This window comes from Pyricularia pennisetigena, chromosome 2 (genome assembly GCF_004337985.1).
Source record: "Pyricularia pennisetigena strain Br36 chromosome 2, whole genome shotgun sequence".
Classification (NCBI taxonomy): domain Eukaryota; kingdom Fungi; phylum Ascomycota; class Sordariomycetes; order Magnaporthales; family Pyriculariaceae; genus Pyricularia; species Pyricularia pennisetigena.
This window is the reverse complement of record NC_043741.1, coordinates 1675694-1700940: the sequence shown is the minus strand read 5'-3', so window position 1 is coordinate 1700940 and position 25247 is coordinate 1675694. Positions and strand designations below refer to the sequence as shown.

General features: G+C 52.5%; 9 protein-coding genes across 9 annotated transcripts; 5 read left to right on the top strand and 4 right to left on the bottom strand.

Moving 5' to 3' along the window:
- Positions 1 to 92: 92 nt before the first annotated feature.
- On the top strand, positions 93 to 382 carry PpBr36_00446 (uncharacterized protein; the record flags this gene model as incomplete). Its single annotated transcript, XM_029887639.1, is given in 2 exon segments — positions 93 to 111; positions 126 to 382. The coding sequence occupies 2 exon segments, from the start codon at positions 93 to 95 to the stop codon at positions 380 to 382; spliced, it is 276 nt and encodes a 91-aa protein (XP_029751512.1).
- Positions 383 to 3642: 3260 nt separating this feature from the next.
- Positions 3643 to 5715, top strand: PpBr36_00445 (uncharacterized protein; the record flags this gene model as incomplete). The annotated part of the gene is made up of 4 exons (XM_029887638.1): positions 3643 to 3852; positions 4080 to 4283; positions 4356 to 4446; positions 4541 to 5715. The coding sequence occupies 4 exons, from the start codon at positions 3643 to 3645 to the stop codon at positions 5713 to 5715; spliced, it is 1680 nt and encodes a 559-aa protein (XP_029751515.1).
- A 643-nt stretch (positions 5716 to 6358) lies between these two features.
- PpBr36_00444 (uncharacterized protein) lies at positions 6359 to 7586 on the bottom strand (the record flags this gene model as incomplete). The annotated part of the gene is made up of 4 exons (XM_029887637.1): positions 6359 to 7122; positions 7234 to 7302; positions 7380 to 7401; positions 7512 to 7586. 4 exons carry the CDS (start codon positions 7584 to 7586, stop codon positions 6359 to 6361), a joined length of 930 nt encoding a protein of 309 aa, XP_029751514.1.
- Positions 7587 to 9765: 2179 nt separating this feature from the next.
- Positions 9766 to 10545, top strand: PpBr36_00443 (uncharacterized protein; the record flags this gene model as incomplete). The annotated part of the gene is made up of 1 exon (XM_029887636.1): positions 9766 to 10545. One exon carries the CDS (start codon positions 9766 to 9768, stop codon positions 10543 to 10545), a length of 780 nt encoding a protein of 259 aa, XP_029751517.1.
- On the bottom strand, positions 9829 to 13398 carry PpBr36_00442 (uncharacterized protein; the record flags this gene model as incomplete). The annotated part of the gene is made up of 6 exons (XM_029887635.1): positions 9829 to 10522; positions 11175 to 11541; positions 11645 to 11894; positions 12011 to 12576; positions 12712 to 12851; positions 12980 to 13398. The coding sequence occupies 6 exons, from the start codon at positions 13396 to 13398 to the stop codon at positions 9829 to 9831; spliced, it is 2436 nt and encodes an 811-aa protein (XP_029751516.1).
- Positions 13399 to 16371: 2973 nt separating this feature from the next.
- PpBr36_00441 (uncharacterized protein) lies at positions 16372 to 18969 on the top strand (the record flags this gene model as incomplete). Its single annotated transcript, XM_029887634.1, has 1 exon — positions 16372 to 18969. The coding sequence occupies one exon, from the start codon at positions 16372 to 16374 to the stop codon at positions 18967 to 18969; it is 2598 nt and encodes an 865-aa protein (XP_029751519.1).
- A 649-nt stretch (positions 18970 to 19618) lies between these two features.
- On the bottom strand, positions 19619 to 22009 carry PpBr36_00440 (uncharacterized protein; the record flags this gene model as incomplete). The annotated part of the gene is made up of 1 exon (XM_029887633.1): positions 19619 to 22009. The coding sequence occupies one exon, from the start codon at positions 22007 to 22009 to the stop codon at positions 19619 to 19621; it is 2391 nt and encodes a 796-aa protein (XP_029751518.1).
- Positions 22010 to 22813: 804 nt separating this feature from the next.
- Positions 22814 to 24388, top strand: PpBr36_00439 (uncharacterized protein; the record flags this gene model as incomplete). The annotated part of the gene is made up of 1 exon (XM_029887632.1): positions 22814 to 24388. The coding sequence occupies one exon, from the start codon at positions 22814 to 22816 to the stop codon at positions 24386 to 24388; it is 1575 nt and encodes a 524-aa protein (XP_029752400.1).
- Positions 24389 to 24504: 116 nt separating this feature from the next.
- Positions 24505 to 25244, bottom strand: PpBr36_00438 (uncharacterized protein; the record flags this gene model as incomplete). Its single annotated transcript, XM_029887631.1, has 2 exons — positions 24505 to 24625; positions 24733 to 25244. 2 exons carry the CDS (start codon positions 25242 to 25244, stop codon positions 24505 to 24507), a joined length of 633 nt encoding a protein of 210 aa, XP_029752401.1.
- Between the last annotated feature and the right edge of the window lie 3 nt (positions 25245 to 25247).

Sequence of the window (25247 nt, the reverse complement as noted above, 5' to 3'; positions counted from 1 at the left end):
AAAAAAGCTGCCCAGTACGCCAAGACGATCACAACCCGAAACTCCATTCACCCAAGCGCCAAGGCTTGACTTTGTATTGCTTACTCTGGGTGATGTTTGGTGCGGCTCCACGTTCGATTTCAAAGATGATTCGAGCCGTGGCGCCAAGGACCACTCACCCGGCTCGTGGATGGGGGTGAAGAGTATTGGACGAGGAGTGAAGATCACGGCAAAGACGGCCAAGAGAACGGTGCCTCGCCAAGAAGTCCTTATGCCCAGACGGAAAGTAGGAGTGGGAACGGTGGGAAGGGGAATAGTGTACCTACATGCCACGAGGTACGTAAAGAAGGCGTCTGCACAAGCATCTTTTTGTTCGACCAACGGACTTGGGGGCTCTTGGTAGCGCCCGATAGTACAGTCAGGGTGGGCTTGGCGTTCGTCGAGTAAACCCAAAGAGGCTAACCACCTGCCGAATGATATGGCTTGGGGGGCTGGGCGGGTGACGGCATGTCACATCGCCAAACATGTAAGCAGGAAAGCACACACAAGCAACGGCCGCATCTAGAATTCGGTTCGTTTTCTGGATGGCATCACATCACCGCTCTCCACGAAGCGGGGGATTTGGCTCGGATGGGAAATTTGGGCCTTTCTTCCGGCTCTCTCGGCAAGAGCTTGTTCTACCAGCTGCGTGTACAGTAGAATATCGGAAACCTCGGGGCGCACCGGCGGAGAGGAACAGAACAGGCATGGCCCCGCTCGGCTGGTACTGTTTTTTTTTTCTCCTGGGATTTTTTTTTTGTCCTCTCCACTAGACTAGATGACGAGAGAGAAAAAATAAACAAATAAATAAATAAAGGACAGGATGACAGGACAAGACAAGACGAAGTGAAGAAACAACAGGGACAAGACCAAGTCCCGACGGTCGGCATAGAGGCTGTTGTGTCGGGGTGTACCCATGCAAGCTGTATTTACTGTAAACCCCCTGATCAAACCGATAATTTTACTTGGTGATAAATTGGACCTCCAGATAAAAGCTTGATCTCTTGCGCAGTATGGCCTATATCGATCATGAGGCCCGAATGCTTGGTGTCGAATGCTTGTCGGATCCAGCACTCTAATCTCGTGGCAGGAGGCTGTAGCTAAACATAGCAAGGAGGATCAGGGTGTCGGACAGGAGCAGTCAATACTTTTTTTTTTTCTTTTTCTTCTTCTGTAACTTCTTTCTTTCTCACCCTTGCGCCTTGATTTGACTTCTTCTCTTGTTGTTGGTGTGGTTCGCTTGGCGATGCTTTTCCTTGCCAAGATTACTGCGCAATACGACAACAGTACCCGTCTCTCTTTGGTTTCGTCAGAGAAACGAAAGGCAATTAATCGATCGATTAAACATGCCGTGCGACCCGACCGCCTTAGCCGGCCCTTGTTAGAATGTCGGTTACGTTATGCTTGACTTGGAATCCTCTACTGTTTGTCACTGCTGCGCAAAAAAACAGGATGGATACCTGACGAGCAATACATTACAGCACAAAACTTTAGCAGTAGTATTAGTTTCGCACCAGAAAATACAGGGGAGGAGGGGAGACAAACCCGCCAAAAATTTACTGTGGGACTTTATCTTTCGGGTCAGTCTCAGCTCAAGAAGCCGTGCGATGGCATTTGTCTTGGTCCTGAGGGGGGGTTGATTGGGTGGGTGTGTGGGGTCGACAAGATATTGCGAGGGCTCTCAGGCTCAGCTTGGCATCAAATCCTCTGGGCGAGTCCGCCCAGGCCAAGAATCTTGGCATGCGCGGAGAGCCTTCTTGGCCTGTTAAAGCTTGTGTTTGCAAGTCTGGGCGATTATGGGGGTGATGGTCGTACGCGTGTCACCTTCTCCACTTTGTTTTCAAATTAGAAGGTGAAGAAGTTGAGTTCAGTGCTACTCTACTGTACAGTACTTGCTTTCGCACAAATACAATACTGTAACCTAAGCGGCCTGGATTCCTTAGTTAGACAGACCCGCCGACTGGGCTGGAATGTACAGAACAGGACAATTCTACGTGCTATGTGTACAAAAGTAGGTATGTAACAGTAATTGCTTGCCGGATGCTGGTAGGATAATTTTGCCAATCAGTCAGGTGTCTATTAACCCACCCGATCTGGACAAACGTCCTGGTTTCGCAGTGTTCTTTTATTACACACCACCCTGTCCGTCTGCTTCGTTTCAACTCCAAAAACATGACGATTGTCTGAGGGTAACAATAACACACACTGTCACGTCAGGACCACAGGGGGAAGAAAAAAAAAAGAGGGCTGAAGATCAGGGTCGATGCAAGCGACCTAACTATCCTTGTCCCCCCTTCAAAAAAATGAAGTAAATCATAATCGTTCGATTTTCTATTTTGCGAAATTCCTCGCTCGCTAATAATTAACATGGACAGAAAGTTAGGTCGTTGCGCCCTGCGCGGGGCACAGAGTCGAAGTGGGCGCCCGCGCTTGTGGATGAGATGGCGCTGCCCTAGGGGCCCGCGGCTTTGGATATCAGTATGTCATACCTTGCCTGCCCTGCTCTTACCGTAGTTGACCTTGGTTGTTGCCTGTCACGGTGGGACTTCATTTTTGTCTTGCTAGTATTTTTGTTTTGTTTATTTTAATTTTTTATCCTTTCCGACTATGTGATGATCATTCGTATCTATTGCCTCGTCGGCAGGGAAGTTTCAGGGGCGGTCAAGAGCAGAATTGAGAAAAATTAAGTATTTTTTATTTTTTTTTAAAGCAACAGCAGCTTTCCAATGACAAGAGTCAAGGCACATAAACCAGGTTGAGGAGGCAAGGTGGTAAGATGGATGGATTAATCGTACAGTAGGATGATGGGCTAGGGCTCTGCCTTTCTCCCGTAAAGGTCAAATCCCTGCTTGCCAAGACCTTGGGAGAGTCTTGTGGTCTTGGCCCGGCGTTGGAGTTTCCGACTAAAGTACCGGCTGCTAGGGGGTACTTCTTGGCAGAGTTTTCTCAGCCCCTCACCGGCAAATTTAGTATTACCCTCCTGCGAGCCACTGCCACCCCTCAAGTACCTCAAAGCGCAGGAACAAGCAGACGCACACGAGCCGAGAACGCCAAGACTTTGCCAAGACTTGGCATTATGAAGCGGGAGAGGAGGGAAGAAGAATCGCCTTCTCATGGGAGAAGGCTAACGAACATATAGCAGCCTGTCCCCTGATGTCCTTGCCAGTCCGATTCCTTCTTGACGTTCTTTCTTCTTGGTAAATAACAACACGGTTTTCTTCTTTTCGAGGATATTTTCTAAACCTCAATCCCGTCAACTCGTTCCTAAAAGGTTGTGCACCATCTTCCAAGAAGTCTGGCTCGGGACTCTTAGTGGACCTTCTCTTCTTAGCCCCCTGCACCCTACCTACTATACCATTTGTATCATTTTTCCTTCGCCCACGTGCGCGTCGAGACCATCGGCAAAACAAAAGACCCGAACAGAGAAATAAGCAGCACCAGCAGCACGGCAGAAGGCGCGATATCGAATATCGATAACAAGCAAGAAAAAAAAAAACAGAAGCGAGCAGGACTCGGGACCGATTGGTACCCCAATCCCCACCGTCTAAACTGACTGCTGCCCTGCCCTGCCCTGACCGGGTGGCCTCGCTCACTGAGAGCAAAGTTTCCAAATCGGCCTAAGTCATGTCAGCACCACAACCATCGGCCCAGCCAGCCCAACAGGCGTCGGCGACAACTCAAGCACCCACAACAGAGTCCTCAAGCTCAAACTCCAATGGCAACACGCCCGCGCCCTCCACATCGACGACAGCGACATCGCAGTCAAGCGATGATTCGTTGATCTGCCGATGGAACCAGTGCAGCGAGCGTTTCCCTTCGGCCGAGGCCCTCTATGTAAGTTGGAAACGACCCCACTAAATCTTGGCTTGCACAGGACTGCGCCACGTCGGAATTTGCAGTTATGCTTGGAACCCAACCGATGCGCGCATCACAATGGGGAAACCCCATGCGAGCATTGCTTGGCTCCTGCGTTTCAGGATTGAATATTCTGGCTACTTTTTTTTTTTATTGGAAAATATCAAAATTACCAAGAAAAGAAAAAATGCTAACAATATCCAAAGGATCACATCTGCGAGCGTCACGTGGGTCGCAAGAGCACCAACAACCTCAACCTGACATGCCACTGGAACTCGTGCAGAACCACGACTGTCAAGAGGGATCACATCACCTCTCACATTAGAGTTCATGTTCCATTGAAGCCGCACAAGTGTGACTTCTGCGGCAAGTCATTCAAGAGGCCTCAGGATCTCAAGAAGCACGTCAAGGTAAGCCAATTTAGGAAAAAATGTTGCATCCATTCTTGACCGCAGTAACTCACAGTTTTTGTCCCCAAATAGACACACGCCGACGACTCGGTCCTTGCCCGGTCACCCCAGGACCCTAACGCAAACTTGGGTCCTGGTGCTTATCGTGGCCACGCCAGCAAAGGTACGTTTCCAAATCTTGACTTGAATCTCTGGCCATCCTCCCTATTTTCTTATTATTATTATTTTCAATTTCTGAGGCTAATCCGCCTCCTCAGCTCCTTCTAGCTACTATGATCACAATGGCCACGTGCGTACTAACTCGGCATTTGGTCAGCCGCACCACCACCAGAATGGACACGCTAGCTACTACTCGCACCCTCCAGCTCCTTATGGCGGTGGTATGTACTACCAGCCGCCTCATATGGGGCCTCGTGGAGATATCTTTGGGCATCCCGGTGCAGGGGCTTATGATTCCCGCAAGCGTGGTTACGATGACCTGAATGATTTCTTTGGAAATCTGAAGCGCCGTCAGTTCGACGCTTCGTCGTACGCCCACGTTGGCCGTTCCCTGGTCCCTCTGCACGGTGCCCTATCTGTCCATACCGGTGGTGTTGGTGGCATGGCTGCCGAGTACGTGGCAGCTCCGCCACCCTCCAACACTGTCTCCATGGGAGGCGCCGGACCTTTGGCCCAGCACTACTACCTTCCCCCCATGCCCAGCCTGAGGACCAAGAACGACTTGGAGCAGATCGACCAGATCCTGGAGCACATGCAGTCCACCATTTACGAGAACTCGGGGTCTTCTCCCGGTGCTCATTACAGCTCGGCCTCGGGCTACGACATGCGTCACCAGTCCCCGGTCGGCATTCGGCCACCTATCAGCGACCACTACGGACAACAGCAACACTCTCCCATGACCGCAGTTTCCTCGTCTCACGGTGGCTCCCCGGCTGTCACTCCTCCCTCCAGCAACCTTTCATACACCTCGGGCCATTCCCCCGGTGCTTCTTCGGCTGCCTTGTCCCCGAGCTCCCGCCAGGGATCCTCCATCAGCTATCCTACACTCCCCGCCGCCGCAGGCTCTTCTGCCACCGCCCAACTCGGCTCGAACTTCAGTTCTGTCGAGAGGCGCCTCTCCGGAGGCATCCTGCAGAGCGCCAGCCGGGACCGGGAACGCGAGTCAAGCTACGACGGTGCATCCACACCCCGTGGTCCAGAATCTGTCGGTTCGCCCTCGGCATCCTCGGATGCTTCGGGCTCTGAGCCAGAGTCGTACGACTCATGGGTCCAGAACATGCGAACCATCGAGGCTCTCCGGGAACTCGTACGGGAGCGCCTCAGACGCGGACAGTACGATGACCTCGAAGAATCGGTCAGCCTGCCACCGATCAAAACGGAGAGGTCAGAGGAGGAGCAAAAGCCACTTTACCCTTCTCTCCGCATGTCATAGCATGAATGTGCTTTACTTGGCCCTTCCCCACTCACTTCAACTTGTTCATATTGGGATTCTTTTGCATGCGTTTTTCTTTCTATGTTTTGGTTGCTTAGTGTTGATCCTTCTACTTCATGTACGAACCCAACTACTTTGGGTGTCGTCTTTAGGGGTTTCGTCTTTGGGGGTTTGTGGCGTTCCGGCGGTTGGTGATACCGATTGTTATCAGTGCAACGTATCGTGTGCTGATTTATATTATTATGAAAGGGTTGAATCGCGTTCTCATTTACCACCATACTATGAATTCACGCATTGCTCCTCGTTAACGGTATGACTTTTTTTTTTTTTTTTTAACGATGATGTACATCTACTTGGCTTCAGTACTTGGCTTCAGTAGTATGTATTGTAAATGAAATTGGCCATTTTTCTGGATCGATCTGCAGGAACTCAGAACGGATTCAGGAATACATGTTCCTTGGCTGGCCTGTCTGATGGTTGAGATGGTCTGGCAGTCGGCAGTGTCAAACCAAGAGACATTGTGTATTGATCTAGTCTAGTGCCGGCCTCTTGCTTAAGCTTGTATTCAATACCGCACTTAATCTATTCAAAATCTATCTCTATCCAGCAAGGGCTGTTCTTCTCCGAGAGATTTCGGCCTGCTTTATTGAGCTGCGGCGAGCAGGTCGCTCAGCTTGTCGACGTAAAAGGCCGGGCGGGCGACGGCGTCCTCCTTCTCCCAGTCCTCCTTCTTGTTGACGCCGGTCTGCACGGCCAGGGTGCCGCCCAGCTTGCCCTCGATACCGAACTTGATGTCGGTGTCGAGGCGGTCGCCGATCATGCAGGTGCGGGAGCGGTCGAGCTTGAACTTGCCCTCGACGGCGTCCATCATGGCCTGGCTGGGCTTGCCAAGGGCTAGGGGCTGGCGGCCGATCATGTTCGCGATGGGGATCATGGTCGACCCGGCACCGGGGAAGAAGTTGCCGCTCATGGGCAGGGTGGAGTCGGTGTTGGAGGCGATGAAGGCGGCGCCGCGCCGGAGGTACTGGTATGCGTACGCGATCTTGAGGTAGTTGATGTGGAAGTCCAGCCCGGCCAGGACGACGCCCACGTCGGGGTCCAGCACGGACCCGTCGGCCAGGCCCTTCCAGTCGGCGTCGGTCATGTCGCGCCGGTACGCCGGGTCGGTGCCGCCGATGAAGGGCACCCCTTCGCTGCGCAGCTCATCCTCGATGCCGCGCTCGCCGACCACAAAGACTTTGTTGCGTGGCGCCTCGGGCTTGAGGATCCGCGAGATGTAGATGGCGGCCGAGTAGGCCGAGCCGAAGATGTCGTCCACGTCGCACTCGATGCCCTTGGACGCGAGCTTCTTCTGGTACTCGGGGCGGGACTTGGTCGAGTTATTGGTGACAAAGACGGTCCTTTTGTCTAGACTTGGACGCTTAGTAGTCTTTTTTTTTCTCTTTCTTTTCTCTTGAACCATCTCTTTCATCCTTCTCTCTCTACACATCAAGATTTTCAAGGGACATGTTTACGAACTCTTAGCTCTCAGCATGGCAATGGTTTCAGGCACGCCTTCAAAAACATTGTCACCTGACCAGAGGACCCCTGAAAAAGAGTATGGATTTGCCGTATTAGCATTCCTGCATCCTGATCGTCGTCAAAAATTTGCCTTTTTCAAGTACCGTCACAATCAAGCAGGAAAGTCTATCACGAGGTTTGGTCAGCATATGTATTGCTTTCATTGGACAGAGGCTATTCTTTTTATCTTTTTTTTTCTTTTACTTATAATAGCAGCTCGAGAAGAGATGGCATACATCGAATTTGTCCAGAAACTCATTGATGGCGGCGGTGTTGCCAGATAGGAACTGTGAGGTTTGAGTTTGCGCCATTTTTCTTTGCTGGGTTCGCTCAGGTCGGACGGGAAATGGGCGTAAGAATAATTAGTCTTTTTTTTTTCCTGGTGATCTCTCGTTTTCGCTGGGCTGTTCGGTAGGTGGTATACTGCGGTAGGTTGGTTTACAATGAAATCACTGAGGCTAAAACACTGTTTCCCACACCCTTTCCTTCTCGGTTGATAAAGCGGATCGGACGGGTGGACAGACTCGATTCGGTGTCAAGTCCCACGGGTCTCGGTCGGATCGCCGGAGTGGAAATGTTGGCTATTGCTGGGGGACTTTCGGGACCAAGTCCGGTGTCAATCCCGGGATCAACCCCACCATTAAAAAAAAAAAAAAATCACAAGCCTGCCCAGCATGAACCCCTCATGACGCAACTAGGCTTGGAGGAGCACAAGGTAGCTTAATCGGATAGCTACGTAATCCCGACAGAGGGGTACTCATGTATTAAGTGCGCTTTACTGTACCAGGTAGCCATGCTTATTGAAAGACTCTACCAAAATAACATGGAAGTACGCTGAGCAACTATTTAGACAGCTCTATTCTGCGTTTTTACTTTGTCTAGTTCTTTTCATAGTTCTTACGCGACATCCCATATCGCGCCATGACACCTAGGTTCACATAACCACCACCTTCTTCAACGTGGGTTGATATTCTTCAAGGTACCGACCGACAAGTGTCCATCCAATCACTTTAAATTTCTCCGAATTGGCTACTGGTCGCTTGTGCATGACATGTGCTGTTGTTCTCTTTAGTTCTCGCGATTTCTATGAGTACCGCAGTCTGTGGTACTACCTACATACAAGGGTATCCACCGTGGAGCATGTTCCTCTCAGAATCTCATGCATGTCAACAGCAAAGCCACAGTCGACGATCCAGCTCACTTACCAATGATGGCAGTGATGTGATGGTCGGGACAGGTTTATGGGGTTTCATGATTTTGGGATTTGGAATTTGTCACTGTCGATGCTGTCATCGAACCACATTTCAGGCGATGCCATTCGTCAAGGAAGTCCCTGCTTCTAGCGCAAACTAGAACGCCATTTTTGGTTTGTTCCGGCCTAAATTGGATCGACTCTTCTTGTAACACTGGCTACTCAAGGGGAAGCCCAGAATATTCATGGAACCATGAGAAGGCGATAAAAGGTTTCTTTACTTTACTCTACAGGAGACATATGATAGCATCAAATAATGTCAATGTTGTGCATGTGAAGCTCCTGGAATTATAAGCTGTGCGTTTTAGTCTATTGAAGGGCAGATGAACGGGGGTATGACCACATGTGATGGAAGGCAGAACAGCAACGCAGTTGACGGTATCTTGAAGTATGTAAATGGACAAAACACAGAAGCTTACTGATGTTGGGTGAACACTAACAAAAAAATAAACCATCACCTACCTCGCGGACTAAATTTAAACATACGAATGCTATACTTGTTGCATATTCGAACTCGGGTCACCCATGAGGAAGAGGAAGGCTGGCTTGGCTGGCCAAGAAAAACCTTCAGTTCGCTAATGATAAAATGCGGACCGTCGCCCCCGTTATCGCAAGAGGCGACAATCAAAAAAGAAAGATAAAAAAAAAAGTTGTTCCCGCGCAGGTTGGCGTGGTCAATCAAACCATCCCACATTTATTCTTTACAGAAAGGTACTTACTTGGCTTGCCATACATTACTCGACTCGGACGGAACTATTGCGCACCCACAATTAAATCCCTCCATTTCCTTTCTCTTGGAATCTCTTTGCACCCAGCTGTCTACTGCGTAGCGCTTACCTCAGGCATTCAGTCACACATAACACACCCACCCACCATCCTTCTTCTACCCACCATCAAAACCAACATCTCAAAAATTTACCACCAACCCGAAGCCTCCCGCCTTTTACCTCACAAGAAGAAAAGAAAAGGAGAGGATCAAAATCGCAACCAACGCCGGGACTTTCTTCGTCTAAACCAGTCTTTGGTCGATCAGTGCAAGTGTTTAATCCTGAGCTCGGCGACATACACCATCGAGAAATCTAGCCCCGCGTAAAGCTCTCAAGATATTAGACAGGACGAACCATCGGCTACTTTTGCGATCGCCACGCTGCTTGCTGGCAACTTCGCCTCTCCGTGTTTCCTCTCACCTCCTCTTCTTATTTACTCTCTCCTTGTCCTTGGCACTCATCCTCACCATAATGGGCAAGCAAGCGAACCTTTTCGCCTTCGCGGGCGTTGATGCGCTCGCCCCCGCGCTCCGATCATATGTCATCCAGTGCCAAGACGCCGGCATAACAAGACACGATGTCTTCAAGGTCGCCGTCTCGGGCGGCTCCCTCCCCAAGACCCTGGCGCAGGCCCTCCTCGCCGCCCCTGCGCCCGGCGAGCCCGCGGTGCGCTGGGACAAGTGGGAGATATTCTTCGCCGACGAGCGCGCCGTGCCGCTTGACCACGAGGACTCCAACTATGGCCTGCTCAAGAAGGAGCTGTTGGACAAGATCCAGGGGCCCCAGCCGACCGTGCACGCCATCGACACCGAGGTCCTCGACGACACGCAGGAGCTGGCCGACCGCTACGAGCAGACCCTGGTCCGCAGCTTCGCCAGCCGCGACAGCGTCAAGCTCCCTATCTTCGACCTGCTGCTGCTCGGCTGCGGCCCCGACGGCCACACCTGCAGCCTGTTCCCCGGCCACGAGCTGCTGCGCGAGACGAGCGCCTGGGTCGCCCCCATCGAGGACAGCCCCAAGCCCCCGCCTCGCCGCATCACCTTGACCCTGCCCGTGGTCACCCACAGCGTGCGCGTCGCCTTTGTCGCCACCGGCGGCGGCAAGAAGGAGATTATGAAGCAAATCTTTGACGAGGAATCGGGCCTGCCTTGCGCCCTCGTGAACCAAGGCACAGGGGACAGGTGTTCTTGGTTCGTCGACAATCCAGCCGTCGAGGGCGTCAGCTTTCCTAGGAGGAGCTTCAACTTGTAGATGGATGTGGGGGGAAAAAAATAAAACAAAAAATAAAAAATAAAAAGGGGATTTTTCTTTGTCTGTTTTTTTCTTCCTAGACACAACCCAAACCCGGATGGACATATATGATGACGATCAATTTACCTAGCGAGAGGCGGATTTTTGTTTGCTATTTTTTTTTCTTTTTTTTTTTTGCTTCTCTTTCCTTCTCTTGTCCTTCTCATTCTGAAGACCAGAAACCACAAAAAAGGCATTTCCAATGGCGCTAAAGGAGGAATGGATACCATGGGCAGCTCAAGGTTGACCCATTTATTTGATGCTAAGCATAGTTTGGCCTCTTGTTTTTTTTTCTTCTTTTTTATGACTGATGCAATCTTCCTATTTTCCACCTCTATCTCTCTCCTACTCTTGTCTCGTGGTCAGACTCGTCCCACTCCTCTTCTCTTCGATTCAAGTAGAAGGCCCCTACTTTTCATGACAGTTTTGTTGTCTTGATACCCGCAGGGAAAATGCCTTCAAAACAGATGCAAAGCTCCCCATGCAGCAGCACCTTTCTGGGCGTCCAGCTAGAGAGAGAGAGAGAGAGAGGAAAGAATTGTGCAATCATCCTTTCTTTTATCAGCATTTTCTTTTCTTTCCTTCTTCACTTCGTGACCCTCTTCTCGCGGATATAAAAGGCGGCCACCAAGGCAAAGACCAGAAATACGGCGTTGGCCATGAAGACGGCCGAGACGCCGAACCTGTAGGACTTGCGAACGACGTCGGCGAGCTGGGGGTCGAGCCGACCGATGTAGTCGAGGCTCTCGCGCACGCGCTCTCCTATGCGCAGGGCCTCGTCGCCGTCACCGAGCTTGGTCGCCAGCTGTGTGCGCAGGGCTTGCTGCATCACGGCCGACATGACGCTCACGCCGATTGACAACCCGAGCGAGCGGAACAGGTACGAGCATGCTATCACTACGGCAGTGTCCTCGGGTGCCGAGTTGGAGATGAGACCAACAAGTGTGGTTGTCAGACCTGCAAGCCCAACTTTGGGTTAGTGGATTGATTCAACGAAGCCCACCTCCCACGGCTGGGAGGTTTTTGCGAGGGGAGAAAGTGGGGGATATGATGTCCATACCTGCACCATTACCAAAGGATGACAAGGCCAGGCCGACGGTTGTGCCCACAACAGAGTCGGTCACGATCCCGGTACAAAGCACCAAAGGCAGGGAGCTGAGCAACAGCGTCGTATACGAGGCAACTGTGAGCCAGTAGTATCGGCCAGTCCTCTTGATGATGTATCCACTGCCCAGGGAGGCAACTACACCTGCAATAGAGCCCGGGATGAACAAGAGACTTGCCTCGACAACAGTCATGCCATAGTAAGCCTGATACAAGAGCGGCAAGTAGAACCACTTACATCCCCAGTGTTCCGTCAGTACCTAGACCCCAAACAGTCATACCGGGTCAGAAAAAGGGGTCAGCTTGTTGTGCTACTACTCACCACAGGCATTTGACCACCGACGCCAAAGAAGTTGGCAGCAAAGCAAGCGAACAGTGATCTGTCGAAAATGATGTGGCCTGGCGCGAATGGGTGGGATGCGACCTTCATCTCAACCAGGACGAAGACTAAGAAAAGAAAGGGGGCGAGAGCCAACGAGACGATGGTGAATATCTCACCCCAGCCATTGTTGCTTCCGTTGTCCAGCGCGAGGAGGAGAGAGAAGACGGCGGCGATGAGGCAGGCGGCTCCGAGGAAGTCGATCTTGGCAAGCTTCTCCCTCCAGTGCGCATGTCCCATGTCGGGCGACTTGAGGATCAAGTAGACTGCGGCAAAGGCCGCGAGGCAAATGGGGCATTGGCCAATGAAGGACCACCGCCAACCGACAGAGTCGGCGAGGAGACCTCCTATGGGGGCGCCGGTTGCGGATCCCAAGGCGTAGACGATGTTAATGTAGCCCTGCCATATTCCTCTTTCTCGCAGGGGTACCAGATCTGTGAGTAATATGCTGACCACGCTGGTCATGCCGCCGCCACCGATGCCGGAGACAGCTCTTGCAATGATCAGTTCTGTGGAAGGGGAGGCAGGGTGAGAAACAGACAAAGGATAAAAGCCCGAGGGGTTAGCACACTGGAACAACAGCTTATCACCAAGGGCGCTCGTCACGCAAAATAATCAAACAAAAGTTGGGCAATATATCTCACGAGTCATATCCCGGGCAAGCCCGCATCCAAGACATCCCAGGCCAAAGATGAAGTAGGAAGCGAGGAGACACTCTTTCCTCCCGAAGATGTCGCTGAGCTTGCCGGAGAGAGGTTGGAAGCTTGTGAGGGTGAGAAAGTAACTGCGGTATGAACAATGAAGAATGTTTAGCAAACCGATTACAAGTTCGTTTTTGAACAGTTTCATGCCGCCTCTTCCTCTAATTCACCCCTTTGTCCCCCCGCCATTCTCGGCCGGTTTGGTCCTTACGCGGTTGCTATCCAGGAAGTGCTGTTCAAGGCCTTCAGGTCGCTGCCAATCTTTGCGTACGTGGCGACGGCCAGGAGCTGGTCCACGGCGCACAGGTAAACACCGATACTGATGGCGGGCATTAGCAGCTTCATGTTTGGAGCAGGTCCCCGGGGTCTCGCGCCACGGCCACTCAAAGCCGACCCGTTCCCCGTCTCGTCTGCGTCGCTCCTAGCACCTCCCCCGATACCGGGGCCCGGGAGGCCGGCATCCTCAGCCGCGCTGACGACCCTCTCGAGGTCGGCGGCGAGGATCGGGGTGGAGCATCCCGAGTCGGACGAATGTGTGCTGTAAGCAAACGTTCCGTTCACTGCAGTTTGGTCAGTTCGCAGCAGAGGGCTACGCTCGGACGGGTCAGGGTAGTGACGGTTTTCTGTCATTGTGAAGGCGCCGAAGGGGCTTCGCCAAGATCTTGTTTTTCAAGGATTTCCCCTGTTTCGATATATGCTTTTTTTTGTTCTTTTTGCTTCTTTGTTCGATTCAAACTCGTCTGTTATGGATATGTCTTTGCTTTTTCTAAAACTAAGACCTCGAAGATAAGAAGGAATGTTTTATCAGACCCAGGACGGTGAAAGCCATTTAAGGTTTACCGTTGATTGATGTCGGTCTGGGGAAAAGCTGAAAGTCCTCGTGACGTATGAAATGTGGGGGATGTGGCTTTGTGGCTAGAGATTGTAGTGGCTTTTTTTTTTTTTCTGACCGGTCTTTTGTCTGTAGTGTTGTAGATCTTGTTTATATTGGGCCGATGCAAAAGAGGCGAAAAAAAAATCGATGAGGTAGGTATATGCGGGAAGACGGTTTTGGGGTTTGCCAGTTCGGATGCTTGGTAAACTTTGAATGATTTCATTGCTGTCTAGAAATAGATTGGCTTGAGTGGGTATATACGTTACTTACGTCCCATCTTGAATTCCAGTAGAGATGTCAGGTGTAATAATGTGTTAGGGTAAGGAACATGTTCACTATGTGTGCAGGTCCCTTGGGAAACAAACCAAAACCGAATCGAGTCGCAAGTACCTATAGATAGGACGGCAGGTCGGTTTATGGGATCTGGTACACTGGCCTGAACCGTAATTAAGATAAAGCAGGTAGGTGATTAGGTTAGGTTAGGTGCAAAGGTTACATGTCTTGTTTCTCCCAAGATCCGCCGAGGTGTGTACAGTACCGTACGAGTTCGACGTGTATGGTTTTTTTTATTTTTTATTTTATTTAAATATGTATTTTTGTTTTATTTCCCGGTAAACACTTTTAGATCCAGTTTCTCGTCGATCAAGACAAAGTCTAGAACAGCTTGCGGACCACGGTCGCGGGAAACCTCCATGTGGAGCCGCGTAACGCCTTTCGGGTTGTTTTGTCTGTGCGATTCATAACCCACCTTTCTTTCACCTTTGTACGATGCGGCTGAGCTGCCGCCAACCCATCAGTCAATCCCATGCTAACCTAACTTGACCCCATCGGCAGACCAGACCCTACGTCCTGGGTGCTGGCTGGGCTAATGCAGAACCGATTTTGGATTTTGGACCAAGCCCTGAGAGGCTTGGCTCATTGGGTAGAGACCTTCCACGCCAAGGCCGCGATGCTTTTTTTTTTTTTTTTTTTTTTTTTTTTTTTCCCTTCTTTTCTTCTTTTCTTTCTTTTTTCCCCTTGTGAGAGAGATTTAACAGCCCCTTCCTACTTGCCATCCGAAGTTCATATAGCAAAACTTGGCCCCTTTTCTTTTTTTTTTTCTTTATCTCTTGAACTTGCAGATTCACCGAGAATGTAACCAAAGCAAAGTATCACAATTGGGGCCGAAACTGTGCCGCAAACCCTGTCAATGGGGCATCTGGAAGCTTTTACGCTCCCTACAATCTTGAATCCGCTGCTCTCTGGGCGATGGTGCTACAAATACCCTGGTGCTGATCGTCACCGCAATTCAATGCCTGACAAGGCACTTGACTAGATCTGATCTTTACGGGGAGGCGCAGAAAATCACTGACCATCCGTCGGCTACATTACCAAGTCACACCAAAGGTGCATGACTTTTGACTCGAAACCGCCTCCACATTCCTTTTCAATCGCAGGTCAGGAACTCGTATATTTTTTTTTTTAAAAAAAAAAAAAAGAAAGAAAGAAAGAAAGAAAGGAAAGGAAGGAAGGATGAATAGCCAACAGCTCGGTTCCATTATCATGCGGCTACCGCATCTAGACTTAGGAGCGTCGTACGAATACCTCGACGGCGTCAAAGACGGCTACCGACCCCAAGTATAGAGGCTTGACTCTAAGGTGGGTAATGCGGGCTCGGTCGGTTTCACAACAAGCAGCTGTCAGGGGGTGCCATCACATTACAAAACTCACCCATGGTTCACAATCATGCTTTAACGCAGTACTACTTCAGTACTAGGTACAGTAAGTTTGGCAAGTGGGAGACATGCTCGCAGTGGGGGTTGTCCGTTGGAATCGTCGGTATCAACCATCCATACAAACTGGGGCTGGTGATAAAATTGGCAAATACTACAGTACCTTGTCGCATACTGTAATTACGTAGCCATCTCCCCCTGCAGACGCGGTGCTAGGCTATTGCGGATCGATGATCTCTTGGCCATTGTCGCATCTCTTCAATCTCAGTGGCTGACCGTTATTTTTCTCTTTTGCTTTTCTTGAATTTTTTTCTTATCACCACATTTCTTTTCCCACTATTACTCCATATCAGAGTCTTGTTCTACGGATAGATGGGATCGCCTTCCTTGTTCCTTAATATCTATTTCCTTGGTTCTTTTTTCTTTTCTTTTTGTTTTCCATCCACACTTTAACATCCCGGCGCATTACTTTACCAACCAGTTCCCAATACTTGTACTCATTTTACAAGATTGCTCACTCACTCCCTCCCTCCCCATCAAGCAAGCCCGGAACAAGCTGCCCTGAATACTGTACAATACTGTATATCTCCAACAACTAAGGCGGGTCCCTTCTCCATCCCTTTCATCACAACAGACGGCACGGGAAAAATATCGCAGCAAATCTCGCGCCGCCGGTGTCTTGCTGCTTACCGGAATCTCATCCGAGCCCGAAGAACGCGTTCATTGGGTGGCGTCGCGAGGCCTCACGGCCCAGTCATTTAATTGATTTCAGCCACTTCGGACTCAACAGGGCATTGAGGGAACAAATAGCCAAGGCCAAAAAAAAAAAAAAGACTTGTTGATTCGTTGTTCATCCCTTCACTCACTTCTTGATCCTCTTTAGGTCTTTTTCTTTTGTCTCCCTCTCACTCTCATTTGGTGCACACATACCACGTGTTGTCACACTCATTCTCCTTTTTGCTTGGTTCGCAAACCCTTGTCAATTTCTTTCTTACTACACCGTGCGTGTGTCAGGATATGGACTCCTTTAGCAGGGCGCGGGCACTCTTTTCCAAGGCGCTGCCCCCGCCGCCGCCATCAGACAGCAGCAATAGCAACAGCAACGGCAGGAGCAGCAGCAAAACCAGCAAAACCGGCAAGGATGATACTACCAACAATGCCAGCGGTTCTGGTGCCGCCTCTAGCTCCAGCTCCAACTCCAGGATATTTCCACCGCGGACCACCTCTACCAAGCCGCCGCCATTTTCTCCTCCTCCTCCATCCAAACTTGATTCGCCGCTCCCTCCCGTACAAGAACAAGTGGCTCCGTCGTCACTCCTTCAGGCCGACTCGGTCCGTTCGCCAATTCATCGACGCCCCGTAGCCCTCCCGAGTTCTCCGAGACCTGTCGCGAAGGATACTACTCCCACCGAGCCCTCCTCTTTGCTGTCTCCCACTCTGAACGCACCCTCGCCTAATTCTCTGCTGGCACCTCCATCTCCGGCTCTTTCTTTTTACAGCTTAATTTCGGCCTATTCGAGGGATTCCGAGGAACCAGCTGTGCCACAAGCATCCCAAGATACAGGGGTTTCCAAGAATTCGCCCCATGTTTCTCCGTCGCCCCTAGGTTCGGACGGTAAACCGCAAGAATCTCCGTATACACTACCGCCCCTAGACTTCAAGGACTCCCCCAGCTCAGGCACCATGTTTGGGGATGACAAGCCGCCACCCCCGCCTATCAAGGACGGCGCAGTACCTGCGCGGAAACCCTTACCTCTGTCGAGCAGCACCAGCAGTGTCGAGCCAGCAGCGAATGCCACCCAGGCACCTTCGTCGTCGTCGTCGCCGCCGCCGCACACGGATGACAAGAACCCGCAGCCTCCTGCCGAAATCTGGAAGAGACGGTCCGACAAGACAGACAAGCCCATCGGGGTCTCGGAGCTCAAATTGACGGCAACCAATGGCTCCACTTCGGCTCCCAAGATCAACACCCAGCCGGTGCAATCGACATCAACGGTCAAGTCGCCCCACAATCCCGAGCAATTGCAGCAGCCGGGTGCGAATTTGTCGGCTCCTGAAGCGAGACTCAAAAGTGCGCAGCCTCCACGGAGTGGTGGGCTTCCTGGTAGAAACATTCGTCCGAATGCAACCGCCGAAACTCCAACCCAAAATGGGTCCAGGGTACCCACGGTCGCTAGCGATTCCCTGTCAAAAACTGGGACCAACGGTGCAGCCAAGCTGGTCGACGGCACACCGGCAGAGAACAAGAAGGAAAATGCGACCGTACAATCTCAGCAAGATGATGCCGTGCGTCACCTTCCAGACTATCACCCTCAAAAGCAAAGTCACCAGCAAGCCCAGCAGCAGCCATCGAACCAATCTCCCGACGCCGGCATTCGTCGCCTTCCCACCCCCGACTATGAGCAACACGATGTGAAGAGCCCCATCGTTGAACATGTCGTATCGCCCGTGTCACCAGCATCCTCGCCGGACTTGATTAGTTCCTACCTGGATGAGAAAAAACCTTTGCCGGTTGTGCCCTCTTCTTCTTCTTCTTCGTCTTCGTCGTCGTCGCCAGACCAGGGCCCAGCCGTACCTGAAAAAGCCCTCAAACCACCTGCAACCAGCGCTGCAACCCTCCCGGCGAGCCCAGCTCCCAAGATGGGCAACCTTTGCAGCTTCCCCAAGTCCCCTAGGCCCCGAGCAGACACCAAAGAGTCCTCGGTCAGTTCCACGAGAGGCTCACAGACCACAAAGGCCCAGGACTCCGTCGAAGCTCCATCGGTCCTTGAGAAAACCGCCGAATCATCGACACGATCGCTCCAAGACCCTGCACCAAACGCAACACCTGCCGACCCAACCAAATCGCTACAGGTACAAATACCTCAGAACCCCCAGGGCCAAGGGCAGGCACGATCTTCTTCGCCCAGCGTTGATAGCAGCTACAACGCCAACGTCACCAGCCCTCGAGATCAGTTTCCTGTCAGGACCACGTCGAAACTCCAAGGGCTACCCTCGTCGCCGCTGGCGCGCATCAACAATCAAGACCAGCAACTCACCAAGGCCGCCTCGATAACAGAAGTATTCTTGGAGTCCGATGCAAACACGAGCCAAGTTTCCACCGTCAGACCGAACACGAGCCAACAACAATATCAGCCGAACCTCCTTTCTCCATATGAACCCAGACCCCCACCTCCGGCCAGCGATGGCACGATATACAAGGAGCTTGTGCAGAGCGACGACTTTGATCCGGCCATTGCTCGTTTCCCCGCGACCAAGCTGACAAGCGACGACGTGCTGTCGGGCTCAGTCTACAAGATGAGGCCGCTGAGCCGGTCTCAGCTCAACTGCTTCCACCGCCACCGCTTCATGGTCCCCACGGGCAACGCCAACTACTCCCTGGCTTGCCAAACATGCGCCCGCGCGGACTCGGAGGACCGCTTCAGGTGCAAGTTCTGCTACCTGCGTATCTGCGCCCCTTGTAGAGACGTGCTGGCGCAGAACAGGGGTGATCTAGATGCGCTCATGGCGCATGTCAAGACCCATGGCAGCAGCACGCCGCATGCCCCTTCGGGCTCCACCAACAGCAACAAAGCTGGCGTTCCGGCCTTTCCTGTTGTGACCGCACCTGCTTGATTGTCGGAACTTCCCCGTTTTCCACTCCGGCGCCAAAAACAAGAACCATTTATTTTTGAATTCTCAGACAGCCATGTTTTCTTATCTTGAACATTCAAGTCACATGCTGCTTTGAAACAAGTTAAAAACTAAAATAAAAAGAACTGCTCCTCCCAGGGTGGGGAATAAAAAGATATGGATTCACAAAAACAAAGTTGTATATATTTACGATTTACTTTTCTTCTTTTTTTTTCTCGTTTTGTCTCGGACCAGCCAGCGGGTTTCTGTCTTTTATCGGAGCTAGAGAGTAGTCACCCCAGCCAAGGTGCACTCGTCGGCCCCTCAAATTTTGAATTCTTCTTTTGTGTAACAAGGATAGATACCAAACGGCACTTTTGTGATTTTTTATTTGCCAAAAAAATCAATGGCAAATATTCATTCATATGATTCTCGTTTCGAGTATTGCACATTGTCTCAATTCTTTTGGGGGACAAGTTTGCACGACGAAAATTACAATATCAAATGATGAACTTGAAAACCCAGGACTCGCATATATGTGAAGAATATCGCGCTATCTTTTGTCCTCTTGGCCAGATTGTTCGCATATGCTTTTTTTTTTTTTTTTTCACCCCCTTAATTCACATAGCGAGAAAATCCTTATCAACCTGCCTCAAGCAGCCCAGGCCTCCAAGTTCAGCAGCCTGCAGCCCTCCTCCTCAGAACCCCGTGACACAAGACGTCCGATACGGAACACGGTCTCTCCCTGAGCTTGCAGGGTCTTTTCAACCTCATCGACGTTGGCCGCAGCTACGACAATGGCCATACCGACACCGTTATTGAAGGTGCGTGCCATCTCGGCCGGTACCACGTTGCCAGCCTTCCTCAGCCAGGCAAAGACGGGAGGGACGGTAAACGAGGCGACGTCAATCTCTGCAGCGAGGTGCTTGGGGAGCATACGAGGCACGTTCTCGGTCAGGCCGCCGCCGGTGATGTGCGCCAGGCCCTTGACGGCGCCCTGGGAAGCTTTCAGCGCCGCAAGCAGAGACTTGACGTAGATGCGGGTGGGCGTCAGGAGGCTCTCTGCGACGGTCCTGGAGGAGCCCTGCTCCCAGGGGCACGCGTCAGAGTATGAGATGCCAGACTTGTCAACGATGCGGCGCACGAGGGAGTAGCCGTTGGAGTGGACGCCGTCCGAAGCAAGACCGAGCACAACGTCACCCTCGGCCATGTCGTCCTTGCGCGGTAGCCTGGCTGCGGCTTGCATGACACCAATGGCGGCACCAGCGACATCGTAGTCGCCGTCCTGGTACATGCCTGGCATCTCGGCCGTCTCACCACCCACGAGGGCACAGCCAGCACGCCTGCAACCCTCGGAAACGCCTTCAACAAAGGATGCGGCCATTCCAACGTCAAGTTGGCTGCAGCCGTAGTAGTCAAGGAACATGACAGGCTCGGCACCCTGGACGACCAGATCGTTGACGTTCATGGCCACGAGGTCAATGCCGACCGTGTCGTGGCGCCCTGCGATCTGTGCAATCTTCAGCTTCGTACCGACGCCGTCGATAGCACCAACCAGCACAGGCGCATTCGGGTATCCAGCCCGAGAAAGGTCCACCTCACCACCAAAGCCTCCAATTTCGGCATCAGCTCCCGGACGGGCAGTCGATGCCACGGCCTTCTTGATGCGCTCAACCAGCTCGTTTCCGGCATCGATGCTGACACCGGCCTGTGCGTAGGACAGCGATTCCTGGGCGGCAGGCTTCTGGTCCTTCTGCCTAAAGGCGCGGTGGGCAATGTCCTTGCGGTAGAACATGCCATCGAAAGAGATGAGGCTGATTCCTTCGCTGTACGCTTTCTGCACGGCTGCCTCAAGGGTATCGGCTATGGCGTTGGCGGCAATGACACGGCCACCAGAAGTCTGAAGCTGACCCTCGGCAGACAACTTTGTACCGGCGTGGAAGATGGTGACACCGGCGGGTGGCTGGCCGACAGTCATGGGGGTGCCCTTGGCGTAGCTGTTGGGGTAGCCGCCGGCTGCGACAACAACGGTGGCGCTGAACTTGGGTTCCACCTTGACAGTGACCTGGTCCAGCCAACCCTCGGCACAGGCAACCATGACCTCAGCGAGATCAGTGTCAGTCGACAGCAAAGGCAGGAGAGTCTGCGTCTCCGGGTCGCCGAAGCGAACGTTGTACTCGAGTACTTTGGGGCCGTTGGGGGTGATCATGAGGCCAGTGAAAAGAAGACCCTTGAACGGGCAGCGCTCCTTGCGCATGCCGTCGATGGTGGGCTGCAAAACCTCGCGCTCGATACGGGCAATGAGCTCTGGCGTGGCAATGTTTGTCGGGGCGTAGCAGCCCATGCCTCCGGTGTTGGGGCCGAGATCGCCGTCAAAGATACGCTTGTGATCCTGTGCAGGGGGTAGCGACTTGATGGTGTAGCCATCGCAAAAGCTGAGGATGCTGAGCTCGTCGCCAGTCAGGAACTCCTCAATGACAACCTCGCTGCCGGCGTCGCCAAAAGCCCTGTCCAGCATGATTTGCTTCAGCGCAGCTTGCGCCTCCTCGAGCGACTCCGGTATAATGACACCCTTGCCGGCGGCGAGGCCCGTTGCCTTGATGACCACATTGTGGCCGACACGGTTCAGGTATTCCGAGGCGGCAGCGAAGTCGGAGAAGTTCTCGTAGGCGGCAGTGGGGATGTTATGTCTCTTCATAAAGTCCTTGGAAAAAGTCTTGCTGCCCTCCATACGCGCGGCCTGTTGCGAAGGACCAAAGCAGGCAATGCCGGCACGGCGAAAGTACGTCTCGACGCCATCGACAAGGGGGGCCTCGGGACCGGGGACGGCGAGGTTGATGTTGGAGGCGCGCGCAAGGGCGACGAGACCGTCAAAGTCCTCGGCGGACACGCTGGTGTTGTTGACAACCTTGGGAATCAAGGCGGTGCCACCGTTGCCTGGAACGGCTATGATGGACTCGACGCGGGGCGACTGGCTCAGTTTCCAAGCCAGCGCATGTTCCCTGCCTCCGTTGCCAATGAGAAGAACACGGAGGGACTCCATGGTGCTGGCAACTAGAACTGGAAATATGTAGCTGGCTAGATTTTAGGGGAAAGGAAGGGATATGCGAGGAACGGATGAAGAATTGCGCTTGCAACTCCTTCTCTCCCCTCGACAAAAAGTTTGAATCTGCTACATTGTGTCGCTACATTCAGTCATTTGCGAGGAAGGAGGGGAAGTCTTTAATTATTGACTAGGGTCCTACAGGTAAAAAAAAAAAAAAAAAAAAAAAAAAAAAAACCCCGGGCGCCATCCCACCAAAATTTTTTGTATCGATAAGCCAGAAACAGGGAAGTTGTGCATCAGTTTGTTTGGGCGTGTTGTTTGTCCCACATGGTGAACTCCAGCAACGCTCGACTTTTACTTTTTACTGATTAACTTATCGCCCATTGGACTCGAACGCTCTGACCTGCTAACGCTTTCACATGTTTAATTATAGTTCATTCATCTGCATTCAGGGAGCTGGTTTCTGCGATATGGCCTGAAAGTCGCATATCGCATTCGTATTCTCAATGGTGACACTCGGCGGGTTCTAAAGACGAGTAGAGAAGTAGTACGACAAGAGTAATTGACCCCACATTGCCCACGCCCAGCAAGCCATGCAGCGGGGTATCCCTGTCCCTAGCAACCCGTCATCAATGCAAGGGGTCGCGGTAAGACCCTTGTACCGTAGCAAAGAAGTAAACACTAAATCAATGGCAAACCCAGACCGAGTATTGGTTGATCTTGATTCACTTTCAAAAATTGAACGAGCTACTGAATGTCACCGCCCCGCTCGGCCTGCGACCACCACCTATTTCTCCCATCATGTCCGCCCACCCGCCTCTTTCTAGGACAAGATCCATAAAGCGACCTGCCAATGCCGAACCCAACGATTCCCAAGTCTCGAGGCTGCCCTCTGTTGACGAATCGCGCAATGCCTCACCCAGCCGTCTGCCGGTGAAGCCACCGCTATCTGGAATCGCTAGATCGGCGTCGGTATCCACAAGGACAACCACATCGTCGGCATCGACAACCGCTCCGCGAGCCGCCCCCAAGACTCGGACCGGAGGACTCTTGAGCAAGCTCGGCTCCAAGACCCTGCGCCCCGCGCAACAAAACGAGAATGTTACACCTGGAAGGGACGCCGCGGCATCGGCAGCGACGGGCTCAGGGACCGGACTGCGCCGACCGGCCGCATCATCAGCTGCCGTTGCTCCTAGGCCCAAGACCTCGGGTGGCCCAGCCGGCGCCGAAAGGTCTGTCAGTTCAAACCACTCGCGCGCAAAATCCTCAGCGACGACACTCACAGACGCCACCCTGCTCCATCCTGCACCATCTTCGTCACATGCGGGTATGTCGGCAACATCAAGCATAACATCGCGCCCGCCTCCTGTCACGGCACAGGCGAAAGCCGCCCATCGAAGGGCGCCGTCGAACCCCTTGAGAACCAGGACATTAGACCAGCCGAAGTCGCAACAACTGCCACAAGTCGAACAGCCCCAAGCGGCCCAGGTAAACAAGCCTGCCTTCAACACGATGCAGCAGCACTTTTCCCCGCTCAAGATGGCCGCCCCTAAACCCTTGACATCAACCTTCCTCGCTCCGCCATCGCCATCGAAGCTGCCCGCAAACGTTGCCATCACGGCCGAGACGAGCCGGCGGCAGACTGAGCTGCTCCAACTTTGCCTCCTACACCGGGAAGCAGGACCTACCGCCAACCGCTGGCACGCGAGTGCTCGTAGTAGGTTGGCAAAACGATTCGACTCTGTCGCCAAGGCCAACGCGACTGTCGCCCAGGCCAAGGCGAAGAGGACCGAAGATGTGAACGCCCAGGCGCTGGACGCCTGGGTTCAAGGCGGCGGGGCCCACGGCCCGAGTCAGCTTGAGGAGAAGGTGCAGGCGCTGGATGCAGTCTTGTCGGGTCTCTGGGAACTCAGCGAACCTGGCGGCCGGCACGCGCGGGTCGTACGGCAGTTTGAAAAGTGGCTGGAACGTTTACGATACGTAAACGACAGGCGAGAAGGCGGTATTTTTGACGTTGACGACGAGTTCGTCTTCATTTCGGAGCTAGACGCTGCGTGGCATGACGAGTGTGCATCGGTGGCCAGGAAGCTGGACAACTGGCGTATGGACTTGAGGTATCTGGAGGGCGGAGTGGATGATGGTGCTCGCAGATCACCGGGGAAGGACAGCACCGGGGTCGAGACGGAGGAGTCAAGCCTAACCATGATTCTTGCCGCTTGTCGTTCTCTCTCCCACGACATGTTAGAGGAGATCAAGTTAATGGAGGACATGGAGAGGGAAGCTCTCAAGCAAGAGAGTGACTGGATCGAAAAGATTGCGAAAGACGATGCTCAGGAGAATACTCCCTCTGCCGGAGCAATATGGAGGGTTTTGTAATCGTCACTGCTCTGTATTGGGCAGGTCGACAATCCCTCGACAGCTCCAGCGACTGGGGCAAACTTTGGTAATTAATGCAGCGTTTCTCATAATTATTCCTTCATAACATAGCTCATTCATTCAGCCGAACACATCTTCTGGCACTTTTCCATTATAGCCCGGACTTTCTCCATCCTCTTAGCCTGGACTTGTTCAAGATGAGTGAGGATCTGCTCCGCAATCTTTTCTTTGGCGTGTCTATACGTGACAGGGTGCTCCGCATTGTCAGCCAATCTGCAGATGTCCTTGGGGGGGCGTGTCTCTCAAAATCATAGGGACGACGATATGAAAAGATAAGGACTAACTTCTTTCCCCAAACATCCTTGACGACCCCGATGGAAGCAGGGACCCGCATCTCATCCCGCCAGTCAGCCCAGCCAGAGAATATCTGGGTGTTCTCGGCTTGGTTGAGGACGTATATTGGCCTCCCATAGCCCAGCTGGGTGCAAAGCTGCTCGACGCGGGTGACGAAGCTAAGGTCCTTCGCCGTCTCGTCCTTGCTGCTCTCCGTCGCAGCACCGGGATCAGCGGCGGGTTGACCAATTTTACGCTGTACCAAGGGAGGTGGCGAGGCCGTCTTGGCGGTTGCTGCGTCCTCGACGACCTTGAGTGGTGCTTCCCTGAAGACGGTAGGGTTTTGGATCCTGGACCTTTTGAACACCACACTTTCCCCGTCTGCTGGCATGAGCTGCTGCTGCATCAGCCACTCGACGGCGCAACGGGCCGCAAATTGTTTCGCACTGCGAGGGTAGGGCAGCAGCAGCATTGCGTGACAAGAGTTAGCCATACTATTCACTCCAGGATATAAAGCAGGCATGCG